At 45.5% G+C, this 16,933-nt stretch overlaps 1 protein-coding gene across 1 annotated transcript in view; it reads right to left on the bottom strand.

The window, feature by feature from the left end:
* Window positions 1-2,752: 2,752 nt before the first annotated feature.
* LOC103743230 overlaps window positions 2,753-16,933 on the bottom strand; it is a 26,794-nt gene continuing 12,613 nt past the window's right edge. Inside the window, exon 2 of the mRNA XM_008844471.3 lies at window positions 2,753-4,982. Coding sequence (XP_008842693.1) covers window positions 4,057-4,971 — 915 coding nt within the window. The 5' untranslated portion in view covers window positions 4,972-4,982 and the 3' untranslated portion in view covers window positions 2,753-4,056. The remainder of the gene's footprint in view (window positions 4,983-16,933) is intronic.

The following is a 16,933-nucleotide window of genomic DNA, read 5'->3' as shown; positions in this document are numbered from 1 at the left end:
CTTAAATCGTACAAAGTCCTTTGACCATTTCAGCTCCAAAGAATAATCTCAGTTTAGTAAACATGAGAGGTAGGATGATATCCCCTACTCCCCAGAATGTCTTCTTCCTAAGCCCCAGAAACTTAGAATTGTGTTCTTATTTTTACTGTAATGCTGGGAATTGAACTGAGGTATGCAAGGCAAGCACTCTACTAATGATCTATATTCCCAGCCCATGAATACATTATATGGGTACATCATACTACAGGGGTTACCTTATGAAGGTTGCCGATGATATTCAGGTTGCTAATTGGTTTCTTTTTTATTGATTTTTACGTTAGCATACAAAGTAATGGGCTTTGTCATGGTGTCTTTATACATACATGTCACTATGATTTGTCCTGTTCCCCGCTTGCTCTTCCTGCAGGCCCCTCCCTCCCTCCCCTCTGGCTGGTTCCCTTCCTTCCCATTAGTCCTCATTTCCACTTTATCACACATATTTCCCTAGTTGATTTCTTTAGTTAATGTTTTATTATGTTCTGATTTGTTTCTCCATTGCTGTGACAAAATACTCTGACCGGTACCAACTTGGGGAGGAAAGGGTTGATTTGGCTTACATCTCCCAGGTCACAGTTCAGCAGGGAGCCCAAGGTAGGAACTCAAGGCAGGAACCTGGAGGCAGGAGCTGGAGCACAGGCCATAGAGGAACACTGTTTACTGACTTACTCCCCTGGTCCATGCTCAGCTTGCCTTCTTATACAATACAGGACCACCTGCCCAGGGGTGGTACCGCCCACAGTGGGCTGGGCCCTCCCACATCACTCAATAATCAAGAAGATGTCCCACAGACATGGCCACAGGCCAGTCCAATGGAGGCAATTCCCCAGTTGAGGATCCCTAAACCTATCCAGCACAATCTATTATTTTTATTTTATGTATATGAGTGTATTGCCTGCATGTGTGTAAGTGCACCCGTGTCATATAGCGACTGAGGAGGCCAGAAGGGAGCGTCTGACCCCTTGGAACTGGAGTTACAGACTGTCATTAGCCACAATGTGGGTGCTGGAATTAGATCCCAGGTCTTCTGCAAGAGTAACCAGTGCTCTTAATTGCTGAGCCATCTCTCCAGCCTCTCTCTTTTTAAATGTATTTATTTTTGTTATGTGTATGAATGTTTTGCCTGCATATATGCAAGTGCACCCATGTCATGCAATGCCTGTGGAGGTCAGAAGAGAGCATGGGATCCCCTGGAACTGGAGTTACTGATAGTTGTTAGCTGCCATCTGGGTACTGGGTACCAAACCCAGTTCCTCTGGAAGAGCAGCCAGTGCTCTTAACCACTGAGCCGTCTCTCCAACTCCAATGACTTACTCTTTTATAGCTCTTTGTACAGCTTCAGTCAGAGTTCGTGCCTCACGACCCTTGGGCAGCCCTTTCTTCTGGCTAGTGTTTTTCACCCCATTTTTTTCCTCTGCTGCCAGTGGCACCTCCATGGCAACCTCCATCCTCTTTTAGCTTTGAGAATGAAGACTTTGGGGGACAAGCTTTTCCAACATTCCTGAGCCAAGATCCACCCCACAGTCCTCTTGGACCTTAAGTATGTTCTGGCTCCTGTCCTCCTGTTCTACCAGTAGAAGATGTGCCATCTTCTCTCTGTCATATGGCCTTTGATCTTCTCAGAGAAAGAAAAATGCTGGAAGGAGCTGGAGAGATGGGTCAGCTGTTAAGCATGCTTATTGCTCTTGCAGAGGACCTGGGTTTGGTTCCCAGAGCCCACATGATAACTCACCACTATCCAGTTCCAAGGGATCTGACACCCTCTTCTGACCTCCATGGGCTCCTGTTGCCCTCTTCTTGTATCCATAGGCTCCTGAACACATGCACTCAATAAGGCAGACACACATATATGTAAAAATAAATAAATCTTTTTACAAAATGCTTGAAATTCATAAGTGTAGCTTGAACTTCTAAAACTTCTAAACATCCAGAATTCATTGGATGTGTGTGTGTGTGTGTGTGTGTGTGTGTGTGTCTTTTTGAGACAGGGTCTCCTTGTAGCCCCAGCTGGAACTCACTGTGTAGACCAGGCTGGCCTTGAACTCACAAAGATCCACCTGCCTCTGCCTCCCAAGTGCTGGGATTAAAGGCATGAGCCACCACGCCCAGCCTCAATATTTTCTTATGGTGAAAAAAATTGTGACCTTTCTCTATTCTTGCTTTTAGAAATTTTGCCCATCTGATCTTAAGTTTGTCAGCATGTGCTCATACGGCATAGCTGCACAGAGGCCAGAAACAGGTCTATACAGTCATGATACAGTTGGAGGTACAATAGAGGAAATGTGCATAAAAGGTTTGGAATTTTGAGGTAATTCACGTTTTCTCCTTAAGTGACTTAATTTCTTAAGGCTCAAAGTCCATTTTCTTTGACCATTTGCCATAAACCCCACACATTCTGACTCTAAGCCCGTATCACTATACCATTTCAAATGGGAAGGATGCATTTCATGAGCATTCTCAACTAAATGCGAGCAACTCTAACCACCACACCTCCCTTCCTTTTCCTTCTATCTCTCACCTGAGCTTAGACTTGGGATGCAAAGAATTTCACATCATTTTAGGTTTTTTTAAATACTTTATTTATTTTATGTATATGAGTGTATTGTCTACATGTGTATAAGTGTATGGGTGTCATGCAATACCTGAGGAAGTCAGAAGACAGCGTTGGGTACCCTGAAACTGAAGTTATGGATGGTTATCAGCCACCATGTGGGTGCTGGGAGCTGAACCTTGGTCCTCTGCAAGAGTAGTCTTAACTTCTGAGCCATCTTTCCAGCCCCAAGATTTCACAAGTTAAAGTTGATTTTGGCTCATGTCACTTGTTCATAACACAAGCTGTCACTGTAAACACCAATTTAAGCAACTTTCCAATCCAAATCCAGGTTATCAAGACCAAAATTATTTTACAAATGAGAATTACCAACAGTTTATCCTTTGCAGATCATCTCGAGGAAATCACACACAAAAAACATTGCAAGTTATTGACATACAGTGGAGGACTGAGGAGGGAGATAGGGAGGAAACTCGTGTTCATTAAATATCGTTGTTGGGGATGCCTAGGGGGAGGAAAGGAAGAAGAGGAGGAACCTGAAACCCAGTGTGGAGTACAGACTTCTCACAGAAGCCCCTAGAGTCTGAAGGTGAGGGCAGCCTGAGGACTGTAAAGAAATGGATGAGAAAGAGGCTCTCTTCCATAGACAGGTGTCCATACCCAAAGCAAACAGTCAAGGCCTGACTTTCTCAAGCAATTGGTCCAGCTCTCAAAAATGAAAAAGTTGGGCTGACAAGATGGTTCAGCAGATAAAACATTTGCCATGCAAACCAAATGACCTGAGTTCCATCCCTGGAACCCACATAAAGATAGAAGTGGAGAACTAATTGCTGGAAGTTGTCTTCTGACCTACACATACACTCTGGGTAAATTGGCTTACTTAGTGTTATGGTTGCCCAGTAGTTCCTGTTGTTTCTGTTATCTTTATAATCTGGAAATAAAACTAAGTGTGGGGAGGGAGGGTCCCAAGGGTTGTCTCTTTCACCCCCCCTTCTGAGGCATCTTCCTGCACTGCCAAAGCTGTAAAGCTAAGAACTACATTTCCCAGACTCATTTGTACTTAGGGCTTCCGAAGCAAGTTGGGTTCCACTGTTTAGAGAGATAGTGGAACATATAGAAGATGGAAGGAGATAGAAGTCATTTTGATGCTGTTTCTTCTGTCAGGCCAAGCCCCCTATGTGTATGTGAGTGCTCAGACCCCACAGTGCTTTACCTCCAGACCTTGACATCAACCAGTGGGGTCCCTGACCCTGTTCCTCCAACCCTTCCAGTGATTTTATAATCATATGATTCCTTTCTGCTATCATACTCAAATGCAGTAGGGCAAGCCAAAAAATATGCTCTTCTGGGCTTAGAATTAAAGGTTTAGAATTTACTGAGACCAGTTCAAGAAGTATGACAGAAACACCTGCAGTGTTTCAAAATCAGGGCAGTTTTAGGCAAACTCTGAACCCTTGCTGATTTTTTGTTTAAACCAGCTCTCTGCTGCGTCTCTCGTGACCACAACTCCCATGACAGCGCAGCCAAGGGTACAATTTGCTCTGTAGTTCTCTGTTCCAGAGCCCGTAGACCAGAGGGTTAAAACACTGCGCAAATGCAAAGACACCAAAAAGCACAAGATTTACAGCAAAGAAAAACACCCCGCACCTCTTTCCCAATCCTATGAATAGTAGGGTGGGAGTCACATGTAAGCTTATCTGTAATAGATGAATGAGGACAGTTCTCCTTGCCTTAACATTTGACCTATTAAAATGGCCAGCCCGCTTCCCTTCTTGGTATATCAGACAGTAACTCACCAGAATGACACACAAAAGAAGGGAAAGGAAAAGCATGCCAATGACTCGGGCAGGCATGCCGTTCAAAATCACAGGACAAAGGGGCACAGATTCAAAAATAGCAGCCCGTGTGGGGTCAGTGCCCTCTATGAGAAATAAGCCAACATTCTTGAATAGAATGGTGACCCAAGTCCCAGCCATGATCCTGTACTTAGCCGAATCTATAAGGGATGGAGATTTCAGGGGACAGCAGATGGCCAGGTAAGTGTTGACAGCCATCAAGGCCAGAGTGAGAAGGATCCCTTCTCCCACGCTTAGCTGTGCCCCAAACACCAGCCAGCACAGCAGCAGGGGGCTGTTGCCCATCAAGGCCCGCATTCCTTGGAAGACAACCCCCAGGCCACAGTAGGAGGAGATACACAGCAGGTGATGGCACAGGAGGACCAGCCGCAGATCCTTCCTCAGCTTCTGATTCTGTGATACTATGGTGACAATGATGACAGTGATGGATGTGGCAAAGGAGAAAGTCACCACATACACAGAGGCCTTCACTCTTGCCTCCAGCCTCAGCCAGTCTGATATGTTGCAGTGCTCAGAGGACAAGTTCATGGTCTTCTGGGCTGGAGAGAGAGAAAGACAAGAACGGGTGAATCTGGCTGAAACTCCTTATGTGCTCTCCAGCTCTGATCTGTGTTCAGGCTCAAGGAATAGAGGGGCCTTCTTTGAGATGGGGATGACGGATATAGATAATATTGACCAGAATCAAGAAAGTTGCAGAAATCATCAAGATCTTCTCTTAGTTAGGAGCAGGGTACCTAGGCAAGTCATACAAGAGAAAGCTGAAAGATGTATTCTCAGTACTCAGAAAACCACCCAAATTCCGGTCAAGGATCACTATCTTTGACGGGAGAGCTTTTCCAATCAGGAACATAAAATATGTTACAATCACAAATGACTAACTGCTAATCACTCATTCAGGCAGTACATGTGAAGGTCCAAAGAAGGGATTAAAACAAGAGCTGTGAGGAAGATGGGGGAATGTCATTAACCCAGAGCTTTAATTCCTTTCCTTGCATAAGGCATGAAAGGGGAATCAACAGTGATGGACTGCAGCCACAGGCACTTCCTAGGAACTGGGCACTTTCTAGACACTGGAAACTACTCTCCTACCATGTATGTTTACTTTCTCACAAAGTGGTTTTAATGTCACTCTTCATGGAGGAAACTAGGCTTAAGAAAGGGCTTGAATTGCTCCCCACAGGCCCATGTGCTAAAGGCTTAGTTGCCAGGATGGCCCTATTGGGAAGCGAGGGAACGAGTAAGATAGAAGGCCTAGGGCTGGGGATGTGGCTCAGTTGGTAAAGGGCTTGCCTAGCATGCATCAAGCCCTGTTCTACCCCCAGCTGGCACAAACAGGTATGATGATACAAGCCTGTAATCCCAGTGCTCTCCAAGGTCATCCTTGGCTACATAGTGAGTTTGAAGCCAGCCTCCAATATATAAGGCCAGAGAGAGAGAGAGAAAGAGAGAGAGAGAGAGAGAGAGAGAGAGAGAGAGAGAGAGAGAGAGAGAGAGAGACAGACAGAGAGACAGACAGAGAGAAAGACAGAGAGCCCAAGAGGGAGACATTTAAGTCTCCTCGGATGTGTCTTTGTGGGACCTTCTGCCCTTGTCTTACTTTGTGCTCCATGGCCACGTGGTAAATGATTTTACTCTACCACACACTTGGTCCATGATATGTTGCTTTGCCACAGGCCCAAAAGCAATGGGGTCAACAGTCATGGACACTGAGCCAAAATCAATCTTTTCTCTTCATACACTGATTAGCTCAAGTATTTGTTATAGTAATAGAAAGCTGACTGATACGTTCAGCCACATGTTCAAGGTTTATGGTTACTGTGTAGTGATTCCAGAATTTGGATTTGGGATCCATGCTCCAGAACAACCACCTCAACCACCACAAGGAAGCTTATGCTATCGTGAGGCCAAATTAACATATTCTCCAAGTTCTCATTTGTCCAGTGTCATTTGACCAGGCTTTGCCTCTGGCAGTATTATTACGCCAACATCATAATCACCTGAACAAACAGACTGACTCTTAAGAGTGGGCCCAAGCTCAGAGGATGCTAACGCCCCTAACTATCTATTAGAACCACCAGACTCCCCGAACTGTGCTGAGGGATCGCTCTGGTCCCCTCACCCTGTGCTGATGAAACTGTCTCTGAAACCCTGTTTCTCTCACTGTCAGTCTCAACTACCTCCCACTCCCCTACCCCCTACCCTTCCTCAGGCCACACCCATAATTTATTCAAAACATGAGTTTTCAAGCCTCTTTGGGGAAAAACAAGTTCAAGTTCAGCTCCATCCTTAATCTTCACATGTTGCTTCTGGTAAGAAATCCACTGTGGGAGGCTGGAGAAATGGCTCAACCATTAAGAGCACTGGCTGCCCTTGCAGAGGACTGGGGTTCAAGTCCCAGCACCCACAAGGCAGCTAACAACCATCCTTAACTCCAGATCCAGGGGAATTTGACGCCTTCTTCTGACCTCCGCAAGCATTGCATGACACAGTTTCACTTATATACATGCAGGCAATACACTTGTACACATAAAAGAAAAATAAATATTTTTTAAAAAGGAAACCCACTGTGATGGTTAATCGTGATCATCAAATTGGTAAGACTTAAGAGTCACCTTGGAACAAATCTCTGGGCATATCTATGAAGGATTTTCTAGATTAGGTTAATTAAGTGGCAATGATTTCATGAGCTGAGGTCCTGGACTGAATAAAAAGAAAAACAGAGGGCTGGAAAAATAGTTCATCAGGTAAGGCCGTCCTTGTTGCCTTACCCCCCACAAGACCTGAAACATCACCTCCTCTCCTGTCAAAGCTGATTGACAACCAAGTCTGATGACTTCAGTTCAATCACCAGAATCCACATGGTAAAAAATGAAGAATGAATGAATGAATGAATAAATGAATGAAGTGCTAAGGAAAAAGAGGTGAGCACCAGTGTTCATCTCTCACTATTTCCTGACACTCCTGCCTGCAGCCTTGACTTTCCCATCATGATGGACTGTGCCCTCAAACTGGGAGCCAGAATAAATCCTTTCTTCCTCCTTAAATGGCTTTTGTCAGGTATTTTGCCAGTCATGAGAAAAATAACAAATACACCCACTGACCGCACACCTGGGAAGATACTAGGATTTCAGAATTACTGCAGGAAAGTGACTTTGAAAAGATCAGGCAAACACAGTAGCCTCATGAAACCTTCTCAAGCATACACAAGGAGTGTACACTGTGTGGCATCCTGGGGAACCCCAACCCCAGTTACAGTATCAATGCTAGGAAAGCCCGCGGTGGAGACAGCAACAGTGGTACCTACCTATGGGTACCACTTCCAAGGTGATATATCCTTGCTTCCTCACTCATCCCACCCCCATGACCTGAAGCATCACTTCCTCTCCTATCAAAGTTGATTGGCGTTGGCCTCCTAGAAAATCATCTTATAGACTATGGTGTTAGTCTAAGTCTATCTCGTATAAATAGGACCCAAAGTGCATAAAGAATGTTGTCCAAGAATGATGTCATGTAATTGACCTGCCTGTCAAGCAGTGTTATGAGTGGGAAAACAGAGCTAGGAGAGGCAGGAAAGAAGAAGGGGTAAGGGAGGGTACGAAGACCCTGGGAGACCACAAAGCTCAGTCAGTCAACAACCTTCACTTCTCAATTTGTGATTCCACCAAAATGCCCTACATTTTCTGTCCTTGGAGTCTAAAATATAACATATTCCTGAATCATCTGAACTACCTGTATAGGTTTCTGTTCCTTTCATTATTCCATCCTCTAGACTGAAAAGTGAACAACACAAGTCCTGAAGGTACTGATTTCCTAAAGGGCACATAGGATGGTAATTTGACCACCCAGCTACCCACACACCTGTCAGGCCATAGCTCCTTATGAGATCCCTTCCTCTAGATTGTTCTTGTTCCCTCAGGATTATGTTGTCACCCTTGTGGAGAATGTCCCTGTTCTGGTGGATTTTCTGCCATGATTTTGAATTCCAGGCATTTCTTGTCTCTGCTCTCCAGTTCTACAGAGAGGAAATTAGAGTGCCATTGTGAAATTCATTGATTGCTCATTTTCTTTTTCTTTTTCTTTTCTTTTTTTCCTGAAACAGAGTCTCATGTAATGAGGCTAGCCCTAACGGCACTATGTAGCTGAGGATGGCCCTGAATTCCTCATCCTCCTGCCTCCACCTCTTGAGTGCTAGAATTCCAAGTGTACAACACCACACAAACTTATGTGGTACTGGGAAGCAAACCCAGGGCCTCAGGCATTCTACCAACTGAGCTAAATCCCAAGCCATCTAGCTTTCTTCATTTGTATGAGTGTTTTGTCTGTGTGGATGTATATGCACCATGAGTATGCCCTGTGCCCAAGAAGGCCAGAGAAGGCATGGGATCCCCTAGAACAGGCGTTCCAAAGTGCTGTGAGTCGCTGTGTGAGTGATGGGAACCAAGCCTGCATCCTCTGCAAGAGCAGCCAGTGCCCTTAACTGCTGAGCCATCTTTCCTGGCCCTGAACCTTTCTTTAAACACAGACTTTTCAATCAAAATCCTATACAAGGGGTCGGGCGTGGTACACCTTTAGTCCCAGCACTCGGGAGGCAGAGGCTAGCAGATTTCTGTGAGTTCAAGGCCAGCCTGGTCTACACAGTGAGTTCCAGGACAGCTGGGGCTACAGGGAGACCCTGTCTCAAAAAGACCAAAAAAAAAAAAAAAAAAAAAAAAAAAAAAAGAAAAAAAATCCTGTACAAGCCTCCTTCAGTATTAAATGGGAAAGTGCATATCTGCTCTTATCAAATAATTATAGGTTGGGTGTGGTAATGCACGGCTGTAATTCCAGCATTTACAAAGCTGAGGCAGAGGAACCTAAGTTCAAAGCCAGCCTGCACTACACAGAAAGGCCCTGTCTTAAGTAAGTAAGTAAGTAAGTAAATAAATAAATAAATAGCTTTTTTCTTAATTGTCTGCTCCCAGAGACCCTCATAACTGTCTTTTGGATACCATCACAGAAATGGAGGGCCAAAGGGAGTCTCTATAGAACCCTGGTAAGTTAGAACAGCAGTCTGCCCCTGGACTGGGGGGCCCACCTGAACCAGACCCTATACCTGCACCTGCTGCTAACATCAGTGTGACTTTGGATACTGAAGTCTCTTTCATTCTCTGATCCTTGTTGCTTGACATCACAACCATGCAGTGTCACCAAGCTCCCATCCTTTCTCTCTCCATCCACAGAGTCATCCTCACATCTTTGAGGGCCAACTCTGAAGCTGGGTCCACAATATCTGTCCTACCCTGACCCAGAACCTCCTGTATGATTTCACTGTCCCTGACCCTTGCCTCAGTGAAATGATCACCATCTCTAGCTATCAAGGACAGAACCACTTTCTCTTGTCAGACTGCCTCCCAGACCCCACAGCAGCCTCTGAGCCCCAGACACAAGGAAGCTTTTGCTGGCAGAGTCCACAGTGGTCAAGGCCCCTCTGTTATCTGGAGCCTTCCAACAATACGCGCGTGCGCGCGCACACACACACACACACACACACACACCTGGGCTCACCACAGTCAGGTGTTTGCAACTGATAGGCTACCATCTTAGTGTTTGGCCCCGCTTGCCACACCTCATTGCCCAGAATCGCTGTTGTCCCTTCTGGGACACCTGCCTGGGGTACCCCCATCATACACACCCACTCCATTCCCTATGGATCCTGCTGCAAGCCCTCATCAGAGCTTTAGCCAGCTGTGTTCCCAGTCTTAAAGCCCTGTGACCGTGCTCCATGTAGAATAAAATTCTAAAAACTTATTTTTCCGTCTGAATTCTGCTGTTGCAGCTGCCTTAAAGGTTGAGTGCCCAATCCCCTCCTCCTGGATCTGAAATGGCTTCAGGGAACTATTGTTGCTGAGACCTAGCGGGAACTGGTTTCTTCACTTGTGTAATGTGTTTAGCACATGAATCAACATGACAGGCTGTTTTGTCATTGTTCTCAACCAGACTTCACTGAGCCCTGAAACACAACGTGTAATCTCGAACAGAGGGGGCAGACGGTAAAACAGAAACAATTGTTCAGTGGATGGGGCAGAAGCTGATTTAATCAAATAATGAGCATCAAAAACATCCTGCCTAACTTTTCTAGTTTACTAAATGAATAGCAGGAAGGCTATGCAGAAATCACCCCATCCACCATGGTCTGCTGCAGTCACAGAGGCTCCCCTGGGGACGGGAGACTTGAATCAGTCCTTTCAAGGATGAAAACTCTGAAGCAGGGACCCGGTGAGCAAAGGAGGGGAGAAGCACAAGGCAGTTTCCAGGCAAGCTGAAACGACACGTGTGCCATGGTAGACTCACACCTGCTGCTTAGGAGATAATGAACAACCATCCAAGAGTTAAAGCCATTTCCTAAGCAACAAGGAGCATGCATAAGTAAAAGCAAACAGCATGTGCCCGTGCCCGTGCCTGTGCCCGTGCCTGAGGTGGAGGTGGGATGCCCTCGCCGTTCTGTGCAGGGTTGATATGCACCCCCTCTGCAGACAGGCAGTAACTGGTTGTGTGGACACCACCTCTGCAACAACGGGCTTAGAACACTTTGTGTGCATGTGAAATCTCCAAGAGGGCTGGAAGTCTGCAGAGGGCAAGCAGGCTTTACTGCCTTTTGAAAGAGCCCTCAGGAAGATTGGTAATTTCTTTAGGATCATACATCCAGAAAGAATCTCCCAGGCTTCTCAGAGGTACCCTGACAATCAGGCCCATATAATCAGTTTCATCTCTATCTATTAACTCCACTTAGAGACAGCTCTTAGAGCCCTATTCTATTTCTGAAATTTTAAAATAGGGAACACCTGCTTTCTTCTAGTACAAATTATTACTTTAGTCTCAGCTTTGAAATAAGACACTGGAGCCAAGAGACCTCAGCAAAGGGGTATTATTCCTACAAATGCCCTGACAAAATCAGTACCCGCCAGCAATACTCTGCAAAAGTTCCGCCAGACTCCCACCCCCCAGGAGGGGTGTTTTCTAGAGTACACGAAGAACTCTACAACTGGAAAGGCAGCTCAACTGGTAGAGTGCTTGGTCTTGGAACAGACAACAAAGTTCTGAGGTCCATCCCCAGCAAGGCTTAAAACTGGTGTGATGGTACATGCCTATACATGCCACACTTGGGAACTGGAGGCAAGAGAATCAGAAGTTCAAGGTCATCCTTAACTTTGAGGCCAGGCTGGGCCACACAAGCTGCTATCTCAGATAGATAGACATAGGCAGATAGATAAATAGATGATAGATAGATGATTGATAGATAGATAGATAGATGATTGATAGATAGATAGATAGATAGATAATGATAGATGATAGATAGAAGATAGATAGATAGATAGATCTCCAAGATAGATGATAGATAGATAATAGATAGATAGATGATAGATAGATAGATAGATAGATAGATAGATAGACAGACAGATAGATAATGATAGAGAGATGATAGATAGATGGATAGATAGATGATAGGTAGATGATAGATCTCCGAAGGTCTCTGAGTCAGTGTACCACAGGTATACTTCCACATTGTGTTCACTGCAGCACTATTCACAGCACCCAGGTTATGGCTCCAGATGGGGAGGAAGCATGGACCCCTATAATTAGCGTCCTGGAGATGTGACTCAGAGTGCCTGTCCTGTTGCAGAGCCACCAGCACTCTCAGTCTCGGTGCCCATCAACCAAAGAATGGATAAAAAAAAGTGGCATATACATGCAGTGGGTGTGATTCGGCAGCAGGGCCCATCAGGGAGTTGGCAAAGAATGATACAGATTCCTTTCTCCAAGGGCACCTGTTGCCTTGGTCTCCTTGTGGGCACTGAGCACTGAGCTGGGAGGGTTTCCCACTCCTCCGATCTCTGAACAGACACCCCACTTCATATGAAATCCAGGGGGGAGGAAAGAGTGGACCAGAAGGAAGAAGAAGAGGGGCAGTGGGGTCACAAAACACTGCAGCGGACATGTTTCCTCACTGCGTCCTGTGAGGCGGCTTGAGGGGATGCTGGGGTCTTTAGTCCACACAGCAAATCTATGAAGCCAATACTGTCCCTGTGCACATGGTTCAGAAAGAAAGCAAGGGAGGGAAGGAGGAAGGATAATCAGCTCATGACGGTGATTCTAGATTTGCATGAGGTGGTCCTACACCAGGACCCAATCTGCTCCTGGGCCAGGTACCCCAAATCCACTGATGGTCAGTCAACATGTAACAGATGTGAAGGGCTGCCACATGTCCTGTCATTTGGTCTTCCAACAGGCTGCAGAGACAGGGGACCAGCAGTGCTCTCACCCCTCTGACAGGAGAGAGGCCACTGAGGGGCTCTGAGGGGAGGGAGGTGCTGGTTGCTGGGAAAATTAGCTTTAAGTCCAGCTCTTCTGGCTTCTGAGACTACATTTGATTATTATCATTTGTTTGGAATTTTTCCCCCAGTAGTGCCATAGTTAAGTATGTAAATTTCATTCTTTAAAAAAAAAAAAAATGAGGGCCAGCAATATGACTTATGAGTAAAGGTGCTTACCACCAAGCCTGATGATCTGAGTTCAATCCCCTGGAACTACTCGGTCCCCAGACCCACACAGTGGAAGGAGAAATGGGTTCTTGTGGTGGTCTGAATGAGAATGTCCCCCATGGGCTCCAAGTATTTGGACAGTTTGTCTCCAATTGGTGGTGCCCTTTAGGGAGGCTTTAGGAGGTGTGGCCATGCTGGAGGAAGCACATCACTAGGGGAGGGCTTTGAGAGTTCCTGAGGCTTGCCAGATTTCCAGTCTCTCTGCTTCCTGTGCCTGCCTGAAGATGCCCTCCTTCGACTTCCTGCTCTGGCCACCTCTGCCACCATACCTCTCTTGCCATTATGGACTCTTAACACTGGGCCATAAGCCAAATAAACTCCTCCTTCTCTCTAAGTTCCCTTGGTCGGTGTTTTTATCACAGCAACAGCAAAGTAACTAATTCCCAAAATGTTGTCCTCTGAGTTCCACATGCATGCTGTGTTCGCAAGCACAGTGTATGCACTCACACACACACACAAATAAATAAGTGTAATACATTTTTAATTATAAGAAAAAAAGACTGGCTTGTCTAAGCAGGTACTAAATCCTAAATTGTGTCCCTCCAAAATTTGTAGATTGAAGTCCTCACATCTAGTACCTCAAAAATGTGCCTATATTTAGAAACAAGGCCTTTAAGGAATTGACTAAGATAAATAAGGTTATTAAGAGACCCTGATCCGATCTGACTGGTGTCCCTGAGTCCTAAAAAAGTTGACTAGAACATACACAGTCTCCAGGAGTACCTACATTGAGAGCAGTAATCATCTGAAGAGACGGGAAGAAGGCAGCCCTTGTAAGATGAGGAGAGTGGCCTCAGAAGACAGCAGCTCAGAGGACAGCTTCATCTGACATCTCTAGCCCCACAGCAGTGAGAGCTGTGGCTAACACGATGAAGTCTGTACTTTTGTTATGGAAGCTTACTCATACTAATACAGCCTCCATCTAGTTCTAGTGAATGAGAGTGGCTTCCTACTGTTCCTATTGTCTGCCTAGACTTCAGGAAATTGAGGCTAGCAAGGTGGCTTAACTGGTAAAGGCACCAAGCTTGACAAGCTGAGTTTAATCCCCAGAACCCACGGGGTAGAAGGAGAAAACTAACTCCAGTCCCACATGTGTGTACATATACACACAAAATAAACAGAGACTTCCCAGAACACATATGTGGGGATTTCTGAAGGTGGAAAAACTGCTTTCTGAGAAGGAGTGCCTTTTTTCTTCCTTGGTTGCTTTTTTTAAATTAATTTTTATTTTATGTGTATGAGTGTTTTGCCTGTATGTATGTAAGTGCACCTGTGTTGTTACACAGAGGCCAGAAGAAGGTGTCAGAGTCCCAGGAACTGGAGATGAGGATGGTTGTCAGCCGCCATTTGGATGCTGGGAATCAAACCCTGGTCTTCTGGAAGAACAACCAGTACTCTTAACGCTGAGCCATCTCTCCAGCCCCTTTCTTGGGTGCTCAAGATCAGTGTCTGCCACCAAGGTCAGCGCCAGTATCTGATTCGTCCGTCACCAGTGAGGGAGAACTCATGAGCTGAAGAGATCATGGAGAAGGATTTCCCATGCTGAGTGCTGCTGGCAGAAGGCCAGTCACCAGAATGGGTCATGCTAGAATGCCTCTTATAGCCACCCCTGTCCCATGGTAAGCATGCCTGAAACTCGTTAAGTGGGTCTCTCATTTTGTTCTGTGGACTTTCTTCTTTGTGTTCTGTTTTGTTTTGCTTTGGTTTGTTTTTTTGAGACAAGGTTTCAATGTGTAACCCAGGCTGACCTTGAACTTGCAACAATTCCCCCCTCCTCTGCCTCCCGGGTGCTGGGAATACAGGCACATATTACCACACTAGGCTTCTTCTTTGGTATTTTGGAAATCACTCCAGTGATAATTCCAGCACTTGGAACGCTGAAACTGGAAGATCAAGAGTTCAAGGCCAGCCTCATGTACATAGTGAGACCCTATTTCAAGAGGAAAAAAAAAAAAATCACGGCAATGTGAAGCTTCAGCAACCATTGTTCACAAAGGAGACAGGAAGGGAGGGAGCACACCGGTGCATATCTGGACACTAAGGATAAGCACTTAGCAAATGTTGGCTGTGATTGTTAACTGTCTGGAGACAGCTCACAGAGCCAACATGGAGGTCCCAGTGAAGCCACAAAGCTTACTTAGGAAAAGCTAGTGATTTCAAAAGACAGAAACATTACATTTCCTAACACAGCTTCCCAGGCGCCTGCCCTTCTTTCACATAAAAGGGAAATTCTCTGGCTTCCATCCCCATTTTCTTTTTCTGACCAAAATTTTGACTCACAGTCTCCTAGCTACTGTGTTATTCTAGGAAGTGGCTGCTTTAGTACAGTGCCATCCTTTTAGAAAACACTTGTGTCTGAAAACACACCTTAGGGAACTTGGGGAGATGGCTCAGATGGTAAAGTGCTTATCTTATCAAAATGCCAGGCATGGTATCTATACTGTGGAGGCAGAGGCAGAAGATGCCCAGGGCTGGCCAGCCTTGCTATATCAGTGAGCCCCAGGCCAGTGAGAGCCCCATCTCAAAGGAGGCAGATAGCCTCCTGAGGATGACACACAAGGTTGTCCTCTGGCCTCCACATGTATGCACATATGCGCATACATATACAGACATACACAAAGTTTAAGAGCCAGGGAGATATAATTCATCTGCTAAAAGCACTTGCCACCAAACCTGACAACATGAGTTTAATCCCCAGAACCCATAGTGAAAAGGGAGAACCAATTCCCACAAGTTGTTCTCTGACCTCCATACATGCACCGTGGCATGCATACGTACACACACAGACACACCCCATAAACAAATGTAATTTTTTAAAAATATTTTATTATTTTTATTTTATGTATATTTGTGCATTGCCTGCATGTCTGTGAGTGCACCTGTGTCATGCAATGCCGTGGAGGTCAGAAGAGGGCTTCGGATTCCCCTGGAACTGTAATTTTTTAATTAAAAAGAGCTGGTGAGATGCTCTCATTGGTAAAGGTGCTTTCCATGCAACCCTGACAGCCTGAGTTCTGTTCTCAGAATCCACTCTGGAAGAAGGCTGTTCCCCTGAAAGTTGTTCTCTGACTTCCACACTCATTATGGCATGTGCACACCCATAGTCACACAAACACCACACATACATGCACACAATTATAATAAATTTAAAAGAGGGTAGTTAACAGCACTGGTGACAAAGCTCTTCTCCATCTATAACTCAGATAATAGTATGTGTATGTGGTCATAAACATATTACAGTAACCTTGACCCCTGTCTGAACAAGAGAATGTAACACCTTCTGTCCTTAATAAGTAAGGGGACCCTGGCAAAGCCACTGAGGAGTATTACAAGTGGAGCACTTCCCGCTTCTTCTTGATCTTGGTCTCTGGCAGGAAGTCCTTATTTTTAATTCCAACAGGGCCTTGTCATCTGACCTGCTTAGAGGCACTTAATCATTTGGAGCATTAAGCCTATCAGTACCTACTTCTTTAAGTTGACCAATTCAAAATAAGAGGAAAGGAAACCACTGAAAGTCTTAAAACACAGATTCTCCATGGGTGATGTTGGATTTCAGTATCTGGGTCCCTCTCCACTTGTGGAGGACTTCATCTTTCTGTGTGAATGTGTGCATGTATGTACAATTCCAGACTAGGCTGGCCTTGAACCCACAGAGATCTGCCTGCCTCTGCCTCCCAAGTGCTATGATTAAAGGTTGTTCTTTGCTGGTCTGAGATTTTTCTTGTGTTAGGGTCCGTGACTCCGTGGGTCTCTTCTGGAGAACAAATGCACAAGTACAGAGATGCAAAAATCAAGCAGAGTTTTACTAAACCAGCTAGCTGGGGCCGACCGTCCTTCCAAGACACGCAGGTCTGGTCAGAGCGATCGACCCGAGACAGTTTTAGGTAAAGATTATATAGGCTTCCACAACC

The sequence above is a fragment of the Nannospalax galili genome, unplaced genomic scaffold, assembly GCF_000622305.1.
Source record: "Nannospalax galili isolate Female #2095 unplaced genomic scaffold, S.galili_v1.0 scaffold220, whole genome shotgun sequence".
NCBI classification, from domain to species: Eukaryota; Metazoa; Chordata; class Mammalia; order Rodentia; family Spalacidae; genus Nannospalax; species Nannospalax galili.
Note: the sequence above shows the minus strand (reverse complement) of the source record. Positions and strands in the feature narration are given on the sequence as shown.